This window comes from Rhineura floridana, chromosome 7 (assembly GCF_030035675.1).
Source record: "Rhineura floridana isolate rRhiFlo1 chromosome 7, rRhiFlo1.hap2, whole genome shotgun sequence".
NCBI classification, from domain to species: domain Eukaryota; kingdom Metazoa; phylum Chordata; class Lepidosauria; order Squamata; family Rhineuridae; genus Rhineura; species Rhineura floridana.
Window position 1 is genome coordinate 34520454 of NC_084486.1, and position 25188 is coordinate 34545641.

Below are 25188 nucleotides of genomic sequence, written 5' to 3' on the forward strand. Positions count from 1 at the left end.
AGATACACACATGCTCCTGCCATCTCTGCTGACTGCTAAAACTCTTGCCCAAGACCCAGTTGCCTCTTATCTGTATCACTCCAATCTTCTCTGACCTTCCTGGTACATCAACCTCCAGTCTGTGCTCACCTCCTATTTCACTGTTTTAATAATGTTTCTCATAAGTCCTTGCTCTGCTTTTTCTGTCACAGTTTGTAATTTCAAGATTCTTGTCCTTACTTCTAAGGCTCTGTGTTTCTCAGCACAGCTTAACATTTTTTTGTTACATAGAGATAATCTCAGTGTTAGGGGGCAGGGTTTATTTGATTTAAATCCCTTCTCTGAAGGACTCAATTCTAATTAATTAAATCACAGTTTAAATCACTACAGAGGAAGATTCTAATTCATCATTTCTTAGTAGAAGTACATTATTGTTTAATATCTTAATACATATTCAGAGATCTAGGTTACATTGGAAGGTAGGTACACACTAAACAATTACTCTGAATTGTTTTCAGATTAATTTTCATCAAAAAAATATGATGATTTGGTCATTTTAGTAATAAGGCAGTAGGAACTTGTGAAATCATTCTGGAGAAGAACCAGCTCCGTTGAATTAAGCATGATGTTTTTGACATGATGTGCCAAAATCACCACCACCAAACAGGATTTTAAATTGTACTAATAAAATTAGTTATTCTTCTGGTTAGATTCCTTCTTAAACAACAACATTAACAATATGTGTACATGGATTTTTGAATGATTAACTATTTTAGTTTTTAGATAAATGTAAAGTTCTTTAAAAAATAAAATTTAGGCAATTTCAACTAAGTCAATATGAGCAACTTAAAATATTGGGTGGTGCAGTTAATTCAGTCTTATTCACCTTTGTCTTCCTTGTTCGTTGCCTAGAAAAGAAGTACAAGCTTTCCTGCTTTTTCAGTTGCTAACTTACTTAGGCGGAATGGTCAAAGCAGAGGCACCAGACTAGGATGCATCCAGACTCAGAGGAAAGCAGTGGTAAACCACCTCTGAATATCTTTCACCATGAAAACCCTATGAATAGGCTATCCAGAATGCAAAACAAGATAGCGCTTAAGATGAGACCCCCAGCTGAGATGGCACTCATCGAGCTACTGGGGAAGAACAAAGGACAAGTACAAGTAGCTCTGTGACTAATGATGCAACTGGGTCAAAGCGGAAAGCAGTTAGAAGCTGTAACAAGGTCTGAACAAGTTATATCAATAAGACTTAACAGGAAACCTATCAACATAACCATCATCCAAGTCTACGCTCCAACAGCAAACACAGAAGAAGAGGAAATCGAGACATTTTATGCAGAAGTACAGGAAGAAATTGATCACACACCAAAACAGGATGCTCTGATAATCATGGGGGACTGGAATGCAAAAGTAGGGAACAGAGAAGAGCTAGGAATTGTGAGAAAATGGGGTTTAGGAGATAGAAATGAAGCAGGAGAGGATTTATTGCATTCTGTGAAGCTAGTAATTTGTTTCTTGCAAACACATTTTTTGAGCAACTGAAAACATAACTGTACATCACCAAATGGTCAATATAGGAATCAAATTGATTATATAATTGAAAGCAGGAGATGGAAAAGTTCCAACCTAGTTGCGACTCTGAGATTGCAACATTTTAACTCATTGCTGCCACCTGGATGTAATAAATATGCTGAATGTGTATTATTTTTTTTGTGAATGATTGAGCTGTTAGTGTTTATGCGTCTTTAGTTGGAATGTGTTGTAATGATTTAATATTATTTGAGTGTATTTTGTGTATGTTTATTGTATTATATTATTGATCAAGTGTGTGTGTGTGTGTGTGTTTTATTATTCGTGTGAATGTGATTCAGTGTGTGTGTATTGGTGCTTTTATCTGTTTTAATATGTGCCTGGGAGAATGTATTATACAGCAACCGGGGAGACCTTCGGGGGCCCCAATTAGCGTAGTGACAGGTAATGGGAGGTATGGTGTTGTGAGGAGAACATGCCAGGTAAGGGGAACCCGTCCCAGACAAGTAGTGTCTGTGACCCGTTCCGGTTCTCCTCATATCCCCAGGACTGCTGGTTGTCCTATCAGTCAGCCTTCAGATCTCCATATGCTGTTGTTAAATGCCAGGTCGGTACAGCATAAGAGCTCCCTTGTTCATGATTTAATTGTGGACGAGGCGGCTGACCTGGCGTGCATAACCGAGACCTGGGTGGGTGATACAGGAGGAGTTGCTCTTTCCCAGCTTTGCCCACCTGGGTATACGGTTCAGCATCATGGTAGAGCCGAAGGTCGGGGAGGCGGGGTCGCCGTAGTCTATAGGAGTTCTTTCTCACTCACCGAGCACCCTGTACAGGTGACGACTGGATTGGAGTGCCTCCACCTTGCGCTGGGCCAGAGAGACAGGCTGGGAATTCTGTTGGTGTACCGCCCGCCCTGCTGCCCAACAAATTCCCTAACTGAGCTGTCAGAGGTAGTCTCGGAGGTATTGTTGCAGTCCCCTAGACTGCTGGTACTGGGGGACTTCAACGTCCATGCCGAGACTGCTTTATCTGGGGCGGCTCAGGACTTCATGGCGTCCATGACAACCATGGGGCTGTCTCAGTTTGTTACTGGCCCGACACATGTGTCGGGACATACCCTTGATTTGATCTTCGCCACTGGACAGGGAGATGGTGATCTGGAGGTTGGGGTTTTTTTCATCTACCCCATTGTCATGGACAGATCACCGCTTGCTGAGGTTTAGGCTTACAGCGACCCTTTCCCTCTGCAAGGGTGGGGGACCTATTAAACTGGTCCGCCCCCGGAGATTAATGGATCCTGAGGGTTTCCAAAGGGCTCTGGGGGATTTTCCGACTGAGAAGACTGGCGCTCCTGTTGAAGCCCTGTTTGAACTGTGGAATACGGAGATGACCCGGGCGGTTGACACGATCGCTCCCATGCGCCCCCTCCTATGTAGAGCTCATGCAGCCCCATGGTATACCCCGGAGCTGAGAGTGATGAAGCAAGAGAGGAGGAGGCTTGAGTGCAGATGGAGGCGGACTCCCGACGAATGTAATTATGCCTTGGTAAGTGCCTGCTCTAAGCGATATATAGCAGCGGTGAGGGCAGCAAAAAAGAGATATTTTGCTGCCAGTATTAAGGCATCACTCTCCCGCCCAGCGGAGCTTTTTAAAACTGTACGAGGGCTTTTACATCTTGGCCCTCGGGATACTATAGAGTCATCTGTAGCCCGCTGTGATGAGTTCACTGGACACTTCCAGGACAAGATCGCTAGCATTCGTCGGGACTTAGACTCCAATATTATAGCAGTTGGATTCAATGAAGCATCCAGAACACGGTCTTGTCCTTATTTATTGGATGAGTTTCAGTCTGTGCAGCTTGAGGATGTTGACAAGATCCTTGGACTGGTGCGGGCGACCACGTCGGTGCTGGATCCTTGCCCCTCTTGGCTGGTGAAAGCTGGTAGGACAGGAACCGCCGACTGGGCCAAGGAGGTAATCAATGCCTCTTTGCGAGAGGGAGTGGTCCCTGACTGCCTAAAAGCGGCGGTAGTGAGACAACTCCTGAAGAAACCCTCCTTGGACCCAGATAACTTGAACAACTATAGACCTGTGGCGAATGTTCCGTTCCTGGGCAAGATTCTGGAGCGGGTGGTGGCCGACCAGCTCCAGGGGCTCTTGGATGACACTGATTATCTTGATCCGTTTCAATCCGGTTTTAGGACTGGGTTTGGTACCGAAACAGCCTTGGTCGCCCTGTATGATGACCTTTGTCGGGAGAGGGACAGGGGGAGTGTGACCCTGTTGATTCTCCTTGATCTCTCAGCTGCTTTTGATACCATCGACCATGGTATCCTTCTGGGAAGGCTCACGGAGTTGGGAGTTGGGGGTAATGCTTGGCAGTGGCTCCGCTCCTAGTTGGTGGGTTGTCAACAGAAGGTAGTGCTTGGGGAACACTGCTCGATACCCTGGACTCTCCATTGTGGAGTCCCACAGGGATCGGTACTGTCCCCCATGCTTTTCAACATCTATATGAAGCCGCTGGGTGCAGTCATCAGGAGTTTTGGAGGGCGTTGTCACCAGTACGCTGATGACACGCAACTCTATTTCTCCTTTTCATCTTCCTCAGGTGAGGCTGTTAACATACTAAACCGTTGCCTGGATGTGATAATGGATTGGATGGGAGCTAACAGACTGAAGCTTAATCCAGACAAGACCGAGACGCTGTTAGTGAGTGCCTTCTCTGCTCAGATGGTGGATGCTCACCCTGTTCTGGACGGGGTTACACTCCCCTTGAAAGAACAGGTTCGTAGCTTGGGAGTTCTTATCGACTCTTCCTTGTCTCTTGAGGCTCAGGTAGCCTCAGTGGCAAGGAATGCTTTCTACCATCTCCGATTGGTAGCCCAGCTACGTCCCTATCTGGACAGTGACGACCTCGCCTCAGTCGTTCATGCTCTGGTAACTTCTAGATTGGACTACTGCAATGCGCTCTACGTTGGGCTGCCCTTGAAGACAGTTCGGAAACTACAGTTAGTCCAGAATGCAGCGGCCAGATTGTTGACGCGGACAAGAAGGTCCGCTCATATTACACCCATTCTGGCTCGTCTGCACTGGCTTCCTATTTGTTTCCGGGCTAAATTCAAAGTGCTGGTTTTGACCTATAAAGCCTTACACGGCATGGGACCGCAATACCTGGTGGAGCACCTCTCCCAATATGAAACTACCCGTACACTGTGCTCAACATCTAAGGCCCTCCTCCGAGTACCATCACATCGAGAAGCTCGGAGGGTGGTGACTAGAAATAGGGTCTTTTCGGTTGTGGCTCCCGAACTATGGAATGGTTTTCCTGATGAGGTGCGCCTGGCGCCGACGCTGCTATCTTTTCGGCGCCAGGTGAAAACCTTTTTATATTCCCAGGCATTTTAATGCGTATTATTGTATGTATTGTTGTATTTTGCTACTGTTTGATTATTTTTGTTTACCTTTGTTGGTTTGATTCTATTGTTTTATTGTATTTATATATTCCTGATTGCTTTATTTTATGTACACCGCCCAGACAGCCCTTGGGCTTAGGGCGGTATATAAATTAAATAAAATAAATAAATAAATAAATACTTCCTGCAAAAACAAGACCAGGAGCAGACTGCAGTACAGATCATGAACTGGTAATACCGAGTAAAGCTGAAGAACAACAACAAAGCAATCATAATGCCAAAATATAATCTAAATAACATCCCAGAAGAACTTATAGATCAAATAAGGAACAGATTTGAGGCTTTAAATCTAGCTGATAGAGAACCAGAAGAACTACGGAGTGAAGTCAGAGACATTTTCAGGGAAGAATGCAAAAAGACAATACCTCTAATTAAAAAAGGGAAGGGCCTCAATGGATGACTGACAAAACTCTTAAAATGGTTAAAGAGAGAAGGAAAGCGAAAGGAGAGAGAAACACAGTTAGAACCCTAAATGCAATAATACAGCAACTAGTACGTAGGGACAAAGAGAACTACTACAATAATTATAGTACAGAAATAGAAGCTAATAAAAAAGGTAGAACAAGAGCCCTATTCTAAAAGATTATAAGGATGACAGATCCATTCATGGAAGAACTGTATGAAGAAGAACCAGAAATTTTAGAATGTGAGGTGGAAGCTGCTCTTAAAATACTTGGAAGAAACAAATCACCAGGAACAGATGGCATACCAATAGAGTTGCTACAAGTTACTGAGACTGAATCTGTCCAAATTTTGACAAAAATTTGTCAACAAATATGGAAAATAAAACAATGGCCCACAGACTGAAAATGTTCAATATACATCCCAATTCCAAAGAAAAGGGATCCTTGGGAATGCAGTAATTTTTGAATTACTACCTTAATATCCCATGCAAGTAAAATAATACTCAAGATTCTACAACAAAGGCTCTTACCATATATGGAGTGAGAAATGCCAGAAGTCCAAGCTGGATTTAGAAAGGGAAGAGGTACCAGAGATCATATTGCAAACATACATTGGATAATGGAACGGACCAAGGAATTTCAGCAGAAAATCACCCTGTGCTTTATAGATTACAGCAAAGACTTTGATTGTGTAGATCACAAAAACTATGGAATGCTTTAAAAGAAATGGGGGTGCCACAGCATCTGATTGTTCTGATGCGCAACCTATACTCTACTGTAAGGAAAGAATATGAAGAAACTGATTGGTTCCCCATCAGGAAGTGTGTGACACAAGGGTGTATTTTGTCACCCTATTTGTTGAATCTATATGTACAACATATACGGAAAGCAGGTTTGGAGCAAGATGAAGGAGGTGTGAAAATTGGAGGGAAAAATACCAATAATTTAAGATATGCAGATGATACCATACTGCTAGCAGGAAGTAGTAATGATCTGAAACTAATGCTGTTGAAAGTTAAAGAGGAAAGTACAAAATCAGGACTACAGCTGAATGTCAAGAAGACTAAAGTAATGACAACAGAAGATTTATGTAACTTTAAAGTTGACAATGAGGACATTGAACTAGTCAAGGATTATCAATACTTTGGCACAGTCATTAACCAAAAGGGAGACAATAGTCAAGAAATCAGAAGAAGGCTAGGACTGGGGAGGGCAGCTATGAGAGAACTAGAAAAGATCCTCAAATGCAAAGATCTGTCACTGAACACAAAAGTCAGGATCATTCAGACCATGGTATTTCCAATCTCTATGTATGGATGTGAAAGTTGGACAGTGAAAACAGTGGATAAGAGAAAAACCAACTCATTTGAAATGTGGTGTTGAAGGAGTTTTGCAGATACCATGGGCTGCGAAAAAGACAAATAATTGGGTGTTAGAACAAATTAAACCAGAACCTTCACTAGAAGCTAAAATGATGAAACTGAGGTTATCATACTTTGGATATATAATGAGAAGATATGATTCAGTAGAAAAGACATTAGTGGTGGGAAAAACAGTAGGGAGTAGAAAAAGAGGAAGACCAAACAAGAGATGAATTGACTCCTTAAAGGAAGCTACAGACCTGAACTTACAAGTTCTTAACAGTGTGGTTTATAACAGATGCTATTGAAGGTTGCTGATTCATAGGGTCACCATAAGTCATAATCGGCTTGAAGGCACATAACGCACACACACAACTTATTTCTCAGTTTAGAATGAATTAGTCCAAAGGAAGAAAAAATTCTCCCTACACCTGCAGAAGAGGCTACTGGTGTTAAGAGCTGGATTACCACTTTAGTGGTCTCCTCCCTGTTCAGATCTACTCCATGTCCCCAAATTCTCTATTCACTGATGTTCTATATCTTTGCATTTAGAGAGAGGCAAGGCCTTGAGAGAGAGAGTGCATGCGCGCACTTCATATACACCACCTGCAGAATAGGACTCATCAGGTCATCTCCAATCTCCATAAACTGCTGTTAACATATTCATAGAATATAATTAGAAGTTATATAATTAGTATTCATGATATGTTTGACCTAGGCTCTTCGTTTCCTAATTGTTTTAAGAAAAGTTTGAAATCTGATTTCAAATTTTTAAAAATTCAATTTAAAGAAAACTGATTTAAAAAACTTTTTTTATAAAAATCATTGATTTTTATCAACCCTGGTAGGGGGTGTAGAAAACACTGCTGTGTGGAAACTTGCACATGTGATTATATTTGCTGTGATTATAACTTTTTTTAATGAAGTCTGTTCTCAACTACCGTGATTTCATTTTAAACCAACCCCTCTCTTCCCATCTAATATGTTCCTCTTTATCCCATAACCTCTCCCTTTCCAATCCCAGACTTAGCCCATCTTATTAGCCCATCTAATACAGAGTGCAAATATCTGAATAGGGGTAATGTTATTTCTGTGCATTTCTATGTCTTATGTATATGGACATATACTGGGAGGAAAGGCAGGATATAAATCTAATATATAAATAATAATTGGTACTAATAGTGGATACTAATTGAGGGTGGTTGTTTTTTAAATGTACCCATATCTGTTCAGTACAGGCATACTCCGCTTTAATGTTCGCAATGGGACCAGAGAGTATACTTTAAGTGAAAATCTACTTTAAGTGAAGCAATTGTCTTCACTTGTACTGCATGCAATCACCACTAGATGGCAGCGGCGTCATGCCAATAAAATGTACGATATTGCGAAGCGCGCGAACGTTAAGCGGGGGATGCGGACGTATGAAGCATGTACGTTATAGCGAGGCAATGTTAAGTGAAGCAAAGTTAAGCGGGGTATGCCTGTATAGAAGTCAGATAAGTGTGCTGTAGTTCTGTTTGTGCCCGGATGTAGAATGTATGCAACAAAAATCTTATGGGTGCATACATATGGCACTGCTGTACACCCTATAAGATTGTGTTGGAATTTTAGGAATCCTACTTACATAAAAGAAAGTTAGTTTTGGTGGTTGGAGGAACGCACTTGAAAATGTGATGGCAAAAATACACCCGTATTGTGGGGGAAATAAGCCTGCATTGTCACAACGATGCATTTTTTTTAATAAACTGTCTACAGAAACCCTAAAACTGTATATTTAAACATACTTGTTTTTCCTCTTAGGGAGCAAAGCTAACACACTGCAACCTGGGGAAAAAATGGAGAGTGGTGATCACCTTTCTACCATAAAACACAATTCAGACAATACTAAAAATTGCTCTATAAAGCAATATGCTCCTTCCTCCCCTTTAAAGCTGGATAGTTTGCATTCTTGCTCTCCATTAAGTCACAAAGCTGGTGGTGTAATGCCAGTGACTAATAATCAACCAGACTTTTCAACTCCCTACGGGTATTTGCAATGCAGTAGTAACAAACCTCACGTGACACCCAAAGGTAAGATCTTTGATGTGTCCATCAGTGATCATACTGGAATTTTGCTGGATCAGAAGAGGAATGGCATGCCCACATTTCTTCAAGACCTTACTGTTTCAAAGTCCACAACCTACAGAGAGGCTGTACCCTACACACTTCAACGAAAAGTCAACAAGCAAAATAGTGAAATTAAGTTAGAAAATTCTCCTGCCTCACAGTTGGCTAGCTCTTGTGATTCATCAGTGCCAGTAAATGCTCCACAAGATGTAGTTGGAAATGAAGTTAGTTCTTCCCAAGAGTGTCCAATGCAAAAAGGGGGCTTCAAGCACCCAAATAGTGATTCTGCCACTGTGAATAAACACCCAGGTAGTGAGCTCCTAAAGCGCACAGATTCTGAAGAAAAAGAGGAAATGTGGTCAGACAGTGAGCATAATTTTTTGGATAATGACATTGGTGGGGTAGCTGTAGCACCATCACATGGGTCCATCTTAATTGAATGTGCACGTCGTGAACTACATGCCACAACTCCAATTAAAAAGCCAAACAGGAATCATCCCACACGGATATCTTTAGTCTTCTACCAACACAAAAACTTAAATGAGCCAAAACATGGAATAGCGCTGTGGGAGGCAAAGATGGCTGAGAGAGCAAAAGAGAAAGAAGCAGAAAAATCAGGCATTGAAAATACCAATGTACAGCCCAATGACAGGAATGTGCACCAGGCCAATGCCACCAGAGAGATGTTCTATGAAGACAATGAATTCAACCAAATTCCATCCCGCCGAGCATTAACAGTGACTCATGATAACATCATAACGGTGTCTACTTATGCCCTCACGCGAGTTGCAGGACCATATAACCATTGGGCATGAATTTTTATAGCAACTGTACAACCTTGCCTTGGAGCAGTGTTACATTATAATTCCTAAAGGTGCTGTTAAAGAACAAAGTCTTATACGGTTTACTCTTTGTTCATCTCAACCATTTTGAAGGCTGAGGTAAAAAAAAAAAAGTTTTTTTCTCTTAAACTGTGACTTTATATATTTTAACATCTGATGATTCTCAAGCACATTTTAAGCAAAAAAAAAAAAAGACAAATTAGTTTGGCTAGGTTATTATTCCTGACTGAATTAATCAGTTTATTACCTTTTGGGATTTATACTTTGGTGCTTTAAATTGTCTGTTTACTACAAATGGGCTTTTTATAAAGATTTTAACAGATTTCACCTTTTGTGATGTAAAATCAATTTAGACAGTATTAACTATACACAACTCTTGGTGCTTAATCACAAGCAGTTAAAGATAAGCTGATTTTTTTTCTTCATGGTGCCATTGTTCCAACAGCTTCCAATCACTGCTGTGAAGCCCAAGTTAAGGATAACAAACCAATGCTGATTTATCTGTGTATAGATTTTTCAAGTCTGTATAGTTTGTGTGTGTGTGTGTATGATTCACACACATCCACACACAAACAGTATCACTAGTGATGGCTGGAGGATGTAACCTGTAAATATATATATTTAAAAGCACTTTCTATTTTTAAAGTTAACTTGAAATAGTATAAGGATCACACATGTCTAAAGTTTGTGCGTTCTCTATCAAGGAATTTTTTTTCTTTTGCTATGTAGAGTTCCATACTGCTTCAACAACAGTACACATATACTAAGAATATTTGGTTTTTAGACTCTTACACACACACACCACTTTTCCCCGTTAAAATCTGGTGTGCTTCAGTTAATAAAACAGAAGGTTCAAATTTGCAAATTTAAGAAGCATTTTATCCATACCTGTGTTTGTTGTCAGAATTGATTTGCTGTAGTTTATTTGAGCAATAAGTGCATGTGTGTCTCTCTCTCATGCACAGCACTGCAAGTTACGTATTAAAACCAAATGTTCCTAGAGTCTTGGGGTAGAACTGTTACGGCATCAGAAATTGCCCTCCTTATTAATGCCTTATTAATATTCTGCGTAGGACTCTTTAAGTTTTTAAACGGGATGTTTGCAGTTAGCAGCAACATTTGATTTTATTAAATCTACCAGCTTGTTCACCAACTGTTAGCTGTCAACACAGGAAGTTTTTATAAACATGCAGGCCAATCCAGTGCATGGTTAGTGAGAACTTAAGTCCTAGTATGTTCAGTGGGATTTTACAGGAAAATGTACAATTGGAGTCTCATTCTGTAAAATCTTCTCCTCCCTATTGTGAAAATGAAATAGTGGCACCCAAGGGGTTAATTCCCACAAATTATTGCACATAAGAGGGGCCCACAGCATGCAGAAGGTCCCATGTTCAATCCCTGGCATCTCCAGTCACAAAAATAGGATCTCAGATATGCAGAAGTCTATATTGTGCTATGTCTCCCATTTGAGGTCCAGCTGCATTATAATTTGCACATTTGTTGAGGCACAATTGCAGTCACCCAAGCAAAAACATGAACATGCCTCAGCCAAAAGCAAAACTAGATGAACAAGAAGGTGAAGTAAAAAAAACTGTACAGAAATAATATTTAATTTGAATAAACATAATACTAATTGTAGCAGACAGTGGATAATACTGATAAATCTGACAATATGGAGTGTTTGTGTATATATGGGGGGTATTATAATTTCAAAAAGTCTTCCTTCAGTAAGAAATTAAACAAAATATAAAAGCAAAGCTACACCAGCAGATTATTTTAAAACCAAAGCTAATTCTGGATACCACGGCTCCTAGAGACAGAAAACCAAAATGATAAAGGAACTGCAGCAACTCCGCCAGGAGGAAAGGTTACAATACTTGTGACTTTTTAGTCTAGAAAAAAGTCAAGAAAATTGTAAAGGTATATATTACAACTCTGTCATCCATTCCCCCCCCCAATGACATGTACACTGCATAGTTAAAACTTTGGAATCTGCTACCACAAGATGTTATGATGGCCACCAGCTTGGACAACTTTAAAAACAAATTGGACAAATTCATGGAGAATAAGGCTATCAGTGGCTACTAGTCATGGCATCTACTAGTCATGAGCGCTATGTACTACCACCATTATTGGAGGTAGCATGCCTCTGAAGACCTGTGACTGGTGAGCACAAGTGGGAAGAGTGCCTTGCATTTGGGTCCTACTTGTGGGCTTTCCATAGGCATCTGTTTGTTCTCATTATGAGAACAAGATCCAGAAGGGCTGTTCTTACGTTGTTAAATTTTTGTAACACTTGTGGTGCCAGTTGTGATCCTTGTATTGAAAATATTAACGGAAAGGGGAACCATCTCATATAGAACTTGTTCTATAAACATCACATAGGTAGCCACTGAAGAAGTTGGTTTTCATCTGCTATAGGCCAGGGATAGCCAACCCCCAGTTCAGCCCCCCCCTGCAAATTTTTCTGATCTCTCCGTTTTGGTGGCAGCAGCAAAAAAGAAAGAAGTAGATGCAGAGCTGGGGTGAGCAGAGCCCAGTGCCCTGATGGGGATGCAGATCACACCCATCCCTGGTCATCAGGTTGATCGTGTACCTAATCAGCTGAGGAGGAGCAATGTCTGCTTGTGTGGGTGCACACGCAGGAATGCAAGAGTGTGGGGTGGTCACACTTAGTGCTGGCTTGTGGCCCTCAGAGGGTTGGTCAAGGTGAATGCAGCTCTTGAGTAAAAAAGCTTAACTACCCCTGTGCGCCCACGCATGCTCTCTCCACACATATATATTGTATGTAATATCAAAAAAAGATTCAGAAAGGTAAATCCTAATACAGCGACAGGCAATCATGCAACAAATAACTCCCAGATAGGCTGCAACTCTCTCTTTATGATAGATTCCAAGGGTGGTATTCAACTTAGTTATGTCCACTGACTTCAGTGGGTCTACTCTGAGTAAGTTGAATATCATCTATGTGTATAAGTGTGGTTCCTCCATAACTACAGCTGGCACCACAAATGTTGCAAGAGTCCAAAATCTTTAGTTTTGATTTTATAATTGTCTGCCTAGTGTACCTTTGTTTTTGTATTGTATACTGAATCTCACTCACACACACACACTCTTTGTACTGCTACATTATTAGGGGTATCGGTGTTATCTACTGTTTGTTGACTTTATAGATGTTTTTGTTTAGTTTGCATATTCAGTTTAAATTAAATGTTACCTTCTTATTTTTCTTGTCCTTTGGGTTCATCTAGCATAAATGCAGTGACTATTTTTCCCTTTTCATATGATTTCTAAATCCATACACTTTCCCAAGCATTACAGAGGAAGACCCTCTCCAAATCTTTTCACAAAATATATGTTCAGCTTCACATGGGAACAGTGGGTGCTTGATCCTACAGGGGGACTTCTCATTTGTAAAGCTCATGGCAGAGTTTGCTGACTTCATGCTTGAAGCATAGTTGATGGACTGATCAGTTTGCTTAAGAGACTTGAAAGAGGACCACTGAATACGCATAAATCTGGCAAAAGTGTGGCACTAACAACTACTACACAGTTTTCACATCAGAATCAATCTTGGGAAATATCTACAAATCTAATACAATATCCACACATTATTGTCACCTCTCCCATGCTGTTCTTCTAGTAGTTCTGTTGAGAACAGAGCTAGAAAAATACTTCAGATTCCTAAGAGCAACTTTCAGATTTTTAGGTGACCACCTGACACAGGTGGTTTTTCCTAGGGGAAAAACATTCAGATTCCTAGACAACAGCATCAATATTTCTACCTGACTAGATGCCAGGGATTTTACTAACTCTGATGATGTGAATCCAGACAGAGGGGATACTAACAGATTAAATACCTGGGTGCCACAGTACACTGAATTGTCTGAGAGCAATGGTGCAGTACTGATGATGTTATAATGCAGATAGAACTGATCAGACCTACCTGAATAGGAGCCCCATGTGAAAGCAGGTTACAGTCAATACATAGATTGTGTGAATTAGCCTTTGCTTTCAAATAGCAAATTAAATTATTTACTTTCTCATAATGGTGGCATCCTAATTTAAACATTAGGAGAGGTGGACACTCCGCATCTGGAAAACTAGCATCTAACTCCTTTTCTCTCTGCCCTCTTCTTTTTTGTTGTTTATTTTAATAAGCCAGTCACAATCAAAATATCAGCCTTCATAAGAATCACAACTATCAAGGATCTGCAGCTTATATTCAAGAGACAGGGCATTTTTTGGTATTGACCAGTCAGCTCAAATCAGTGGGCTGTGAATCGGCATGTTTTGTATGAACAGTGGTTGCAGGCCATAAGGATAAGCTCTGGTTATACTTGTGATTCTCCATGGTGTACATAAATTCCACAGGTCTAACCAGAGCTTGAAGTTTTACCAATAACATACTTGATATTGTAGTGGTGCTGTAACAAATAATGTCTAGATCCACTAGACATGGTGCTTCTATTTTTTGAATGTCTGCCATGGTTGTGTGTCTAATCTGAAAATGTTTTTGGTTTGGAAAAAATATGTGAATTCTCTAGTTTACCTTAGTTGCCTATTATTCTGGCCATACAGAAATGTAAATGTGGAATTCATCCCAATTATGCCACTGTAGCTACTTTTTATAATGTTATATGTATATCCCAATCAAGGGATTTGAGAGCATCAGAAGAGATTTATAATCCTCTGCTGCATTCATGGGGCTTCCCTAACTCTCTTATCTACCAAACAGATTATCATCACTGTCATTGGTAATGTTGCAGAGAACTTGTTAGGCACAGTGGAGAACAAGAATGGGGTGTTTGGATAGTGTCTGGCTCCTGCTTATCCCCCCTGCCCCCAACCGAATGTGATTGGTGCTGTATTAGTGATAAAAACTGATCAACGATACAGGTCTGGTGTAGGAGCACTATGTATAAAAACTGGCGCTGGATGCAGGAAGCTCCCCCCCCCTTAACAGCCAGTTTCATTTTTTCAAAGTCTTTATTAGGTTTAATAGAAATACAAAACAACCATCAACATAGATTGAAACTATCACACAGAAAACACAGTATACAATAGACGAAATATACCATCACATCAGTTGATGTCAGTCATCATACAGCTGTCATAAATTAGCCAAGTACCCTTAACAGAAAAAAGCTAGAGTTGAAGGGGGTCTAACCCTGTCATTAAAGATATTTTTAAAACTCAGAAACAGAAACCACGCAACGTCAAAATATCGAGCCAGTATCATTAAAATCAGTGTATGTAAGTGCCATTGATTTTATGTGGGTCTCAAGTAAGTCTGACTTGTTCTCGGTTGTGGCTATGATCTATGGGCCTGCAGACACTTGAGGGTGGTCTTAGGAACATCACTGAGATTGTGTGCCAGCATGATTGCATTCCAGATAACATCCCGTACCTAATGGATAGGCACAACGTTGGTCACATGGCAATGCTGTTGAGATTATTTCAGCTATCTTTTTGTCCAATGAATCAACTGAAGTTATAACATCCATATAAAGTGTATAAGAAGAGCAAGATTTCAACCCAATCTTTCTATTTTTAAAGCAAACTTTGTAAAAACCCATATGCTGCATTTTTGTCAGTTCAAAGATTATGATTAGTTCAAATAGAGGATATGTGAGGATTGTAAATAATCTAACGTCAATATGCCATCATTTTGTACCAGCAGTTTTCTGCTTCTTGAATATCTATAAACATTAAATTGTTATGGTATTTTTGTGTGCCTTAGATTTGCATTTTAAAATCTGTATATTTTTTTGTGAGCCTAAAAGTTATAAAAAAAAATAACAGCTGTTTGTACAGTAAGTAGGGTCGTGAATTCCTCCAGCTACTCATCTGTGCAAGGTTTTTTTTAGTACTGCTATCTACTCAGTCATGCTGTGAAAAGAGAGCTTTGCTGAAAGAGCTACTAGTTGCTTATACAGGGAACTTCTAACTTCACCCTGTCACAATTTTAACCAGTACAGAATTAAAAAATAAAAATCCCCAGTTTACAATATCTGCATAGCAAGATTATCACCATTTCTTGTACATTTTTTCAGTGTAACATTTTCAGTATGCATATTACTACAAATATAACGCTGATTGATAGAATTCCCCTTGATACTTTCTCTATAAACATGATACCATGTACTTGGTTTATGTGAAGTTAAAGTTCAGATCCTGAAGCAATTAATTAAAAATAAGCATTGCTAACAGCTGAAGACAGAATAGCCACGTCAAATTGGAATGATCTCTGAACATCATTTCTTATTGTGGACTGCAAAGTTTTGACTTGGCTACTGGTAGAAAACCTGTTGCTCTGTTTGAAAAAGAAAGCAGATCTTAAAATGACAATGCTAAATGGGAAAACACATGTATTTAAAATGTAACTGGCAACCTGATGCTAAATCCATTACTTGGAAGTCCTGCTGATGTTAAAATAATCCCATTGATTTCAGTGGGCCATGCTTCCGTATGATGAGTTTAAGATAGGAGTGCATGATCCTTTTTAGCAGCTAATTGAGCATTAGTCATCAGGTTACCAAAACGTTTAAAATATCTTATTGAAATTAAAAAATGTTTATAATCTGATTTCAATTGTATAGTTTAATTACTTTAGAATTAATTTGTAAAATACTATATTATGATTGTTGCACATAGAAAAGAATATAGCCAGTTGTATTTTTATAATCACTGACGTAACTGCAGTTTTATTAGCAAATGCTATCTGTCAACCATGCATGCATTGTGAGAACTGGCAGCTACTTACTGTATATACAGCTGTTTGCTATTTATTGTAGCATTTCAGAATATTTATCATTTTTACATAGAAATCAATGTAATTTTGTGAATCAGCTTATAGCTACAAAGTTTTGTAATACTATTGTCTTGTAATAGTGATTCTTTACAGCTGTGACAAGCAGCAAAATCTTCAGACTGCTGTAGCAACACAAATCCCTTTTTAAAGCAGTTTGGTTTAAGATTCCCCATTGCTTTCAGTGTGTCCTTCCAGGCTAGCTGGTTCAGGAGCTAGACACAAGAAAATGACAGGAATTTTAAAAGACGCATCTGTTCCTATATTGGCTGTAATTCCTGTTGATGAGATTATCAGTGGCTTTTCGGTCTACATAGTGCTTGAGGCATGTAACTCAAATTTGGTCCTGCGGTGGTATTTTGTTCTTTTCATATTACTAACTCATTCCACTGAGTTCTCTGAAAAATGTTATTAGCAGTAAATTGAGGTGCTTAGGTGGGTTGTAGGTAGTTGGCTGGTTTGTTAATGTGAGGAGGGCCTTGCATAAAGTGTATATTCTTCACTAGTTCAGACTAGTTTACAGCTTTGCTTTACCATGCTTGTACAAAAACACAGCTTGTATTATCAAGCCTTTCCACTGAGATTGCCTTTTTGCTTTTAATACTTTCTTGCTAGGGCTCCACACACTGTTCTTGTTACCATGATGCACCTTTAACTTTCCTCTTGGGAACATCTCTGAAGCAGGCACAATCTGAATTAAAGGCAAGATGCTATCTAGGATAGGATTTCTTAAATCATGAAATACAGTTGGGTTGCCTTAAATGTGTGAAAAGAACCACTTTCCCACATAATCATTCTTTGATTTCTTAGGGATAGTACTATGAAATGTGCTATATGTTCCTGGAATGTTGAAGGTCAGTCCTTATGGATTTTTTACCCTCCTCCCCTAAAACAACAGCTAACAAGGATCTTAACAGTGAGAGTCACAACCTGTGTAGAAGCACTATAAAAGTGTGAATGATCTTTCAGATTCGGGCGGCTATTAGTGGTCTTCACTAACTGCTGTTAGTTAGTGGTATCTGTTTTTTTTACAAATTTGACCTTCATGACTCTGATCTAGCAAGGTAGTGTTTAAATTTCATGAAAATGAGTGGGGTTTAATTTACTCATAGCATTTATTTCAGTGTGATTTAAGCACAATTAGCAGTCCCTTGATTTGGGCCAATATGTTAACATTTGTGTTTCTGAGTAGTGTTTTCTGTGTTACCCCCTATGTAGATCAATACATAACTCTGTGTCTTAGCATAATATTGTAACAGTCATGACCTTTATAATTTTAATGATTACATGAAGCTAATTACTACTTTGGGCAGTTGACTAGCTATGTTAAGTTTGTTAACATGGTCCTGGTTAAAAGTTATAGAGACATTTATTACAATTTTCTTTGAGTTCACATTAAAAATATAGGACCTGATGCTATCTCATCAGGTATGTCAGAGTGTGTCATGGGCCTACCTTTTAATCATGCTAAGACAACCCACAGCTTAACCTGAACTCATAGGCCCCTGGAGAGCATGGCTACTTTGCTCTTTCCTGGTTATTTTGCTGCTGTGCCATGCTAATCAGTGATTTGACTTAGCTTGTTGTTCAAACCCAGGCTTGTGTTTAAGCTCTCTCCAGACTAATCATATACTGTAATCAAGTTTGTCCTTGCTATGTCACGCAAACAAGGTTCACTTGTCCAAGAACTATTTTCTTCTTCCCGCTGCCTCCCACGTTAGTGGTTCTGCAACCAAATCCTATTTTTCCCCAAATCCATGGCTTAGAAATACTACAGTATGTGGATAAATACCTTCTTATTCCCCCCATTCAATAGCTGAAGATAACTAACATGGTCACTTTAAAGTGACATTCTGTACCACTTCTTGGATTATTCATGCACATGGGCAGTATTTCCATTGTATTGCAGTAATTAACTCTTAACATTCTACAAAGTCATGAGACTTCTGTTTGCAAATAAATGGTTACAGTTTTTTTACTTCTTCTGTGTATCAGATGTGACTCCTTAGGTGTATGCTAATGGTTTCCCATAACATGATGACCTTCATACAAAATTGGAAAATTTTTTGCTAAGCTAGATGGGAAGTGGGTGAATGTTAGCACAGGAAAACAAATATGAGGGCCACTTCACACATCACAGAAGAAACAGATGCATGTTAGGTATATCATAAGAAAAACCTGGCTGGATCAGGCCAGCCAGATGCCTATGGAACCTGTATGCAGGACTTGAATGCAATGGCACTCTCCTTGCTTGTGATTCCCAGCAACTGGTGTTCAGAGGCCTACTGCCTCTGACAGTGAAAGGAGAACATAGTCATTGTGACTAGCAGCCACTGGCAGCGTTATTCTCCACGAATTTCTCTAATCTCCATTTAAAGCCATCCAAGTGGGTGGCCATCACTACATCTTGTGGGTAGTGAATTCTATAGTTTAACTATACCCTGCGTGAATAAATACTTTGTTTTGCCTTTACCCATAACATGAGTCAGCCACATACCTTTTTATTTATCCAAACATACTCCATCAGGAAACGTAGGTCTGTTAACTGGGAGGAACGGTGGAGGAAGATGTAGTATGACAAGTTAGAAAAAAAAGATTCACAGCTGTCTCATAATTATAATACACCTAATATTTCACAGAGTGTAGAAAGGGCCACCGCTATTTAACGGCAAGACTAGTTAAGACTAGTTTCTGTTTTGAAGTGGGGCACACCTACTGCCTCGACAGCCCATCCATCTACATTTACGTACTTATTTAAGGTTAACTTGACATGTGGCCTATTCATGACCAAGATGTTACTGGTCAGAGAGACGTTATTTTGAAATCATCATGAGTCCCAATCTGTCAAATGAAAGATAGAAAACGTTGTATGTCACAATAGGTAAAAAGCCACAGGCATGGCTGCAAGCTCTCACCTGATGCATATGCTCCTTTTGTTGGTAGGCCTAGAATCTCAACCAGCACTAAAATTGGAGACCCCTTTCCTCAGTTCCACCTCAACTGTTTTGTAAGCATATCAAGTCTGTCACATCTGATAATCTGCTCTCTCAACCTGCAGGAAGAGACATAAAAACAACCTAATTTCCAGAAGTAGGGGTACTAGGTCATTGCACTAAAAAGCACAGCATCATGCTTGCCACATTTAAAAGCTGGATGGTACAATCGCTCACTTATAAAGGCAGAAAACTGCCTGTTAATCATTGGAGCCATGTGGACACAGTATCTTGTGTAGTGAACCACCAAGTAACTACACACTTCATTCTCATTTGTACACAAGGAAGCTAGGAGAGGCACAGCAGCAAGCCCCTGGGCATTGCTAGCTCCTGAACAGCTGACCTAAGAAGAGAGCCACAGTTACTCCCTCCTTAAGTGGCTCTTGAGTTGTCCCTCTCAAAGTTAAAAGTAGTTGAGGAACACCTCCTAAGATGTATGGGTGGCTTCTCATCCACACCATCCATTGGATGAAGTAGACTTGGCTAGCAGCAAAAGCTTACACAATGAATCGCTTTTCACCCTATAGACAGATGTACTATCTTATAATTAGCACATCTCAATTTTACCTCCTTTTAAGTGTAACTTAACCAAGTGTTGTATGTTGATCTTCCGTCATCACACACTCAAAATGGTGCTGTTACAGATTTACTTAGGACCCCATGGCTGCCACAAGTACTGTTGCTACATGAAAAAGTGGTCTCAAGTGTTAAGACCTACAGTTTAATAAGCCTCTTTTCAAAAGCTGAACATAAAGGCAGATTTTTATTTATTAACACCAGTTCTTTATGTCCATCTTGCGGGATAAATGGGCACTCAGATATGAGCAGAGTTCTTCCCAATAAGATATGTCCAGTTTGATGTGATTATATAGAAGCATTATAAAAGGGGAAAATTCAGTTGTGTAATCAGTAAAGGATTCTTTTCTTTGAAGTTTTTCTCTCTTTCACTACATACAGGCCAGGTAGGGTCAAAACAATGGTGTTGGTTTCATTTTTGAAATTAGAGATTAAATTTAAACCTTTGTGAAACCATCAGCCAAGTATATCTGGGTCTGGTGAGTGATGTCTTTGAACCATATGTCTTGGGTTGCATAGCAGAAAAAAGGTTGGATATCAAAGTAAGAAAATTAAATTAAAATACATGTTAGGTTTACAACTGTGGACATACTTTATCCTGTTTTGCCAACAGCTTATTTGTCCCATGAAATGGCTGAAGCCATGATACTGGTACAATTTGATAAGGCTGTGGATAATTTCAGCATTTGGCCAATGTTTAATCATACTATGTTACCAACAATGTTTTTGTAGTCCATGTTCCTTGACCATTTGAGATAGGATTAATAGAATCTTGCCCAACTTCATTCCCTATTGTAGTAAATCAAAAAACATTTGTAGTAGGTAACCTTCTACTAATCACAGATTTTTTCAGTTAAACCTACTATGTAGATAACACATGTTCACAAGTCACTGAAGGATTGACATCTTAAGGTGGTAATGCTAGAAAGCGAAATAAATTACCTAAACCTGTAGTTCTGATACATAAAACTTTGCAGCTGAAAGATTGCTCCAGAACTGTGTGTGCATTTACTGCAGTCATAAAATTGAGCAAAAATGTCATTGTTGTTAGGAGTTTCAAATTAGCAAGCAGTAACTTGGTAAAACATGAGAATTAAAGTTGTAGTGGCATATACTCTGCAAATACATTTTTGTTTAGTTAAATGGCATGAGAGGCACCTGAAATGGTGGGTAGTCCGAAATTCATTTTAAAAAGATTGTAGGGTTACACCGATAGATAGTTGCACAGACGCACGATTTAATAAGTCAATTCAGATAGTTGGGTTTCTGCTATATATTTTATCCATATTTGATAAATGTTTGAGATTTAGCAAGAATATACATAGTTCTTGCAAATGTGAATGTCATTTTAGAGTTCTAGCCAAACGTGGCAGCTTTGAGATTCTGTCAGTTGTGTACTTCAGTGCTGAATGTAGCTAGTACCCAAGATTTTGAAGCCAGATATGCCGGTAATGCTTTGTAAAATATTACAAATCTGTTCATTGTAGTTGCAACAAAACATTTTGATGTTAGACATTTTAAGACCTTATTGTTCCAGTTTTTGAACTGCTGTGTCTTTTTTATTGTAATATTACAAAATATTTCAGAAGTACAACTGTGATCTAGAGAGAGAGAGGGAAAGGACTGCTGTTTAGAAAAGCAGAAATGCTGCTAAGTGCATAAAGGGGTGTACTGGATTATGACTATGGTAATTAGAAACCAAGGGTGCAATTAAGTAAAAATTAGTTGGAACTAGCAGCTAATCTTAGGCATGCTTACTCAAAAATGTGCCACTGAATTAAATGGGGCTTATTACCAAGTAAGTGTGTTTCGGAATGAGGTTATGTAACCCAATCCAGTGCATGTTAACTCAAAAGTAAAATTTACTCACTTCAGTAAGGCTTACACTGGGGTAAATTATGCCTAAGATTAAAGCCTTGGTGAACAAATTCAGTGCACTGGTGCTTTCTTCCAGGTAAGTGTGTGTAGCCTTAAGCATGTTTGTTTGGAAGTAAATTGTACTGAGTTCAGTGAGACTTCTTAGTTTGCTTCTGGGTGAAGATGCACAGGATCGGATTGGATGTCCCAATGTTTTCATTGGGATTTAGTTGTGACTAATGTCACTGGATTGTATCCAAATGTAATTATATAAAGGTATCATAACAAGCATGTTCAGGTCATTCAGTTTTAATAGCCAAAGAAAAAAAGAAAATGCATTATGATAAAGCAGAAGAAACTTGAGTTCTGTTGTTGACTAATATTCCCTTTATCATTTTCTTCCTTGTGTGTGTGTGTGTTTTAAACTAAGGTGCATACAATATTTATTTTTCAACATATACCTTTGATTTTGGTGGATTTTCCCTTTAACAATCTACTGTATTTAGTGATCTGATGGTTGAATTTTTTTTAAAAGACAAATACATTTTTTAACATTTACCATTATTTTTAGTTACTAATAAATGGGAGGAAAGCACTTCACTATTTCACAATACTTACAGGAAAAAAAAGATAAAAGCTACTTCATTTCTTTGGGGAGAAATACATTTGAATATTCTCTGCAGACAAAGGGAACGCTTACCAGCAGTACTTGAAGACGTGAGTTTTGACTGCATGTTACTTGAAAGATCTTACTAAGCTACTCTTTTTGGTGCACAGCAGTTGTACATGATTTCATGTTTATGTAGCAAGATGCATTGAAATTGTATTGAAACACGTGTAAAGATTGTTGTTGTGGAGATGGTCTGGTTTTTTTCCATTATTTTTGTTATGTGTCATGTTTGTTTAAACCTTTAAATGTTCCTTTAAAAATGTCCTAAAAGACAAGATAAATTACTGTCATTGAAAATATAGTTTCAATTTGTCATGATTTTTTTCCAAAACAAAAAAAAATTACAAAGTGTATCATTCCTGATAACACAGAACATTGTGGATGGTTTCAAATAAATTTTATACTTCTATTTTGCACTCGATTGTCTTCATTTTTTTTCTTTTCTATATTTCTTGGGATTTTTTCTTCAGAGAATAATTCATAGAACAAAATGCACTTTAGTAATAGAAGATAGAGGTAAGGGGTGGTAGCCAATGCACTCATGCCATTAGCGCAAGGGCTTCTTCTTGAGAAACAGAACTCCCCCTCTTCTCCCTGCGCATGCCCCACACCCTCCCCAAATCTGCTCCAGGGAGTTTGAAGAAAATTCAGAATAGATCTAGGGGGCATGGGGGAGCTTGGGGGGAGGAGATAGAGGAAAGGAACTTCTGTTGCACAGTCTAAAGTCCTTGTGCTGATGAAATAGGTTCACTGAATATTGCCCAGTTGCCATTTTCCCGTTCTCTGCTTTTGTGCTTTTAGCAGCAGCTTCATCAGAGGCATTAACAGGTGCAACTAAATACTTGCATCAGCGCCCAGAGCAGGGAGCTGGTCTTGTTGATTTCTGCAGCTCAAGCTGCTATTAAAGCTACACTAATTTATTTTAGGGATTTATAAAGCAAACAAAAACACTGCAGTATATAGCACTCTGCAGAAATAAAACACAAAACAGCACGAAGACCATTTGCAGAGGATTAAAAAACTTGGAAGAATAAAAAGAACGTAAGAACAGCCTGTTGGATCAGGCCAGTGGCCCATCTAGTCCAACATCCTGTCCTCACAATGGCCAAACAGATGCCTATGGGAAGCTCACAAGTAGAGCCTGAGCTCAAGAGCACTCACCTTTCCTGCAGTTTTCAGCAACTTGTATTAAGAAGCATACTGCCTCCAACCATGAAGGCAGAACATCGCCATCATGGCTACTAGTCACTGATAGCCATATCCTCTATGTATTTGTCTAATCCTCTTTTAAAGCCATCCAAGTTGATGGCCATCACTACCTATTGTGGGAGCAAATTCCATAGCTCAACTTTGTGCTGCGTGAACTTTCTTTTGCCTCTCCTGAATCTTCCAACTTTCTGCTTCATTGGATATCCATGAGTTCTAGTGAGAGGGAGAAAAACGTCACTTTCTCCATGCCAGTTTATACAGTTCTGTTATGTCACCTCTTTCTTGTCTTTTCTCTAACCTAAAAAGCCCTAAATGCTGTAACCTTTCCACATAGGAGAATTGCTCCATCTTCTTGATCGTTTTGGTTGTCCTTTCCTGAATATTTTCCAACTCTACAATATCTCTTTTGTGATGAGGTGACCAGAACTGTACACAGTATTCCAAATGCAACCACACCATAGATTTGTGTAATGGCATCAAGATACCGGCAATTTTATTTTCAATTCCTTTCCTAATGAATCCCTAGCGTGGAATTTGCCTTTTTCAAAGCTGCCGCATGCTGTCCACTACAACCCCAAGGTCTTGCTCCTGGTCAGTCACTGCCAGTTCAGACCCCATGAGCATATATGTAAAATTAAGATTTTTTTCTCCCTAACATGCATCACTTTACACTTGTTTACACTGAATTGCATTTGCCATTTTACTGCTCATTTACCCAGTCTGGAGAGATCCATTTGGAGCTCCTTGCAATCCCTTTTTGTTTTAACTCCTGAAATGTTCTCGAACCATCTTTCTTGTACAAACACAGGATTGAGGGTTCTTGCGTACTCCCCTAGTTCGTATCTACACAGACAACTTTTATTACAAATGTTGTGGTCACCTGAGCTTCCATGGTTTTTGCCAGCAGTTGGGTCTGTCTAGGCAAATTACAGTTGAGGTCCCACCAAATAACATACTAAGGTTTAGGGATATCTCAGGAAAAATAACAGGAATTCAACTGCAGAACATCTTTACAAATCATATATTTATTCTTTATATATTCATTACATACAAGTACACGTGTATCTGACTTCAGCCAGTACATCAGAATTATATAGGTCAGGGTCAAAGTCCTGACTGGTTGTAGTTCATAATGCTTACAGTGGCCTTGGCCAGTAGTTCATATAGATTCTAGTTCAGGATTTTATATTAGGCTTATACTTCGGTATATTTATTTATTATATTTATATACCGCTCCATAGCCGAAGCTCTCTTTACAGCAATTAAGAACAAATATACAAATATACAAATTTTAAAACGCAAAAACAATTTAAAAAATTGTAACACATAATCATAAATATTTCCTTAGTACAATCTTCCCTTTCTTTTTCCTTTT

The 25188-nt window shown here is 39.2% G+C and overlaps 1 protein-coding gene across 3 annotated transcripts in view; it reads left to right on the forward strand.

Annotated features, from left to right (window-relative positions):
- The window catches only part of TET1 (tet methylcytosine dioxygenase 1), a 138202-nt gene extending 115315 nt beyond the window's left edge, over positions 1 to 22887 (forward strand). For 2 of the 3 annotated variants that reach the window (XM_061635185.1, XM_061635186.1), the window contains one exon: positions 8550 to 22887. In XM_061635185.1, the coding sequence (XP_061491169.1) occupies positions 8550 to 9670 (1121 nt within the window). In that variant the 3' untranslated portion in view covers positions 9671 to 22887. The remainder of the gene's footprint in view (positions 1 to 8549) is intronic. The other variant, XR_009763942.1, reaches the window with a different exon arrangement.
- The last annotated feature ends 2301 nt before the right edge of the window (positions 22888 to 25188 follow it).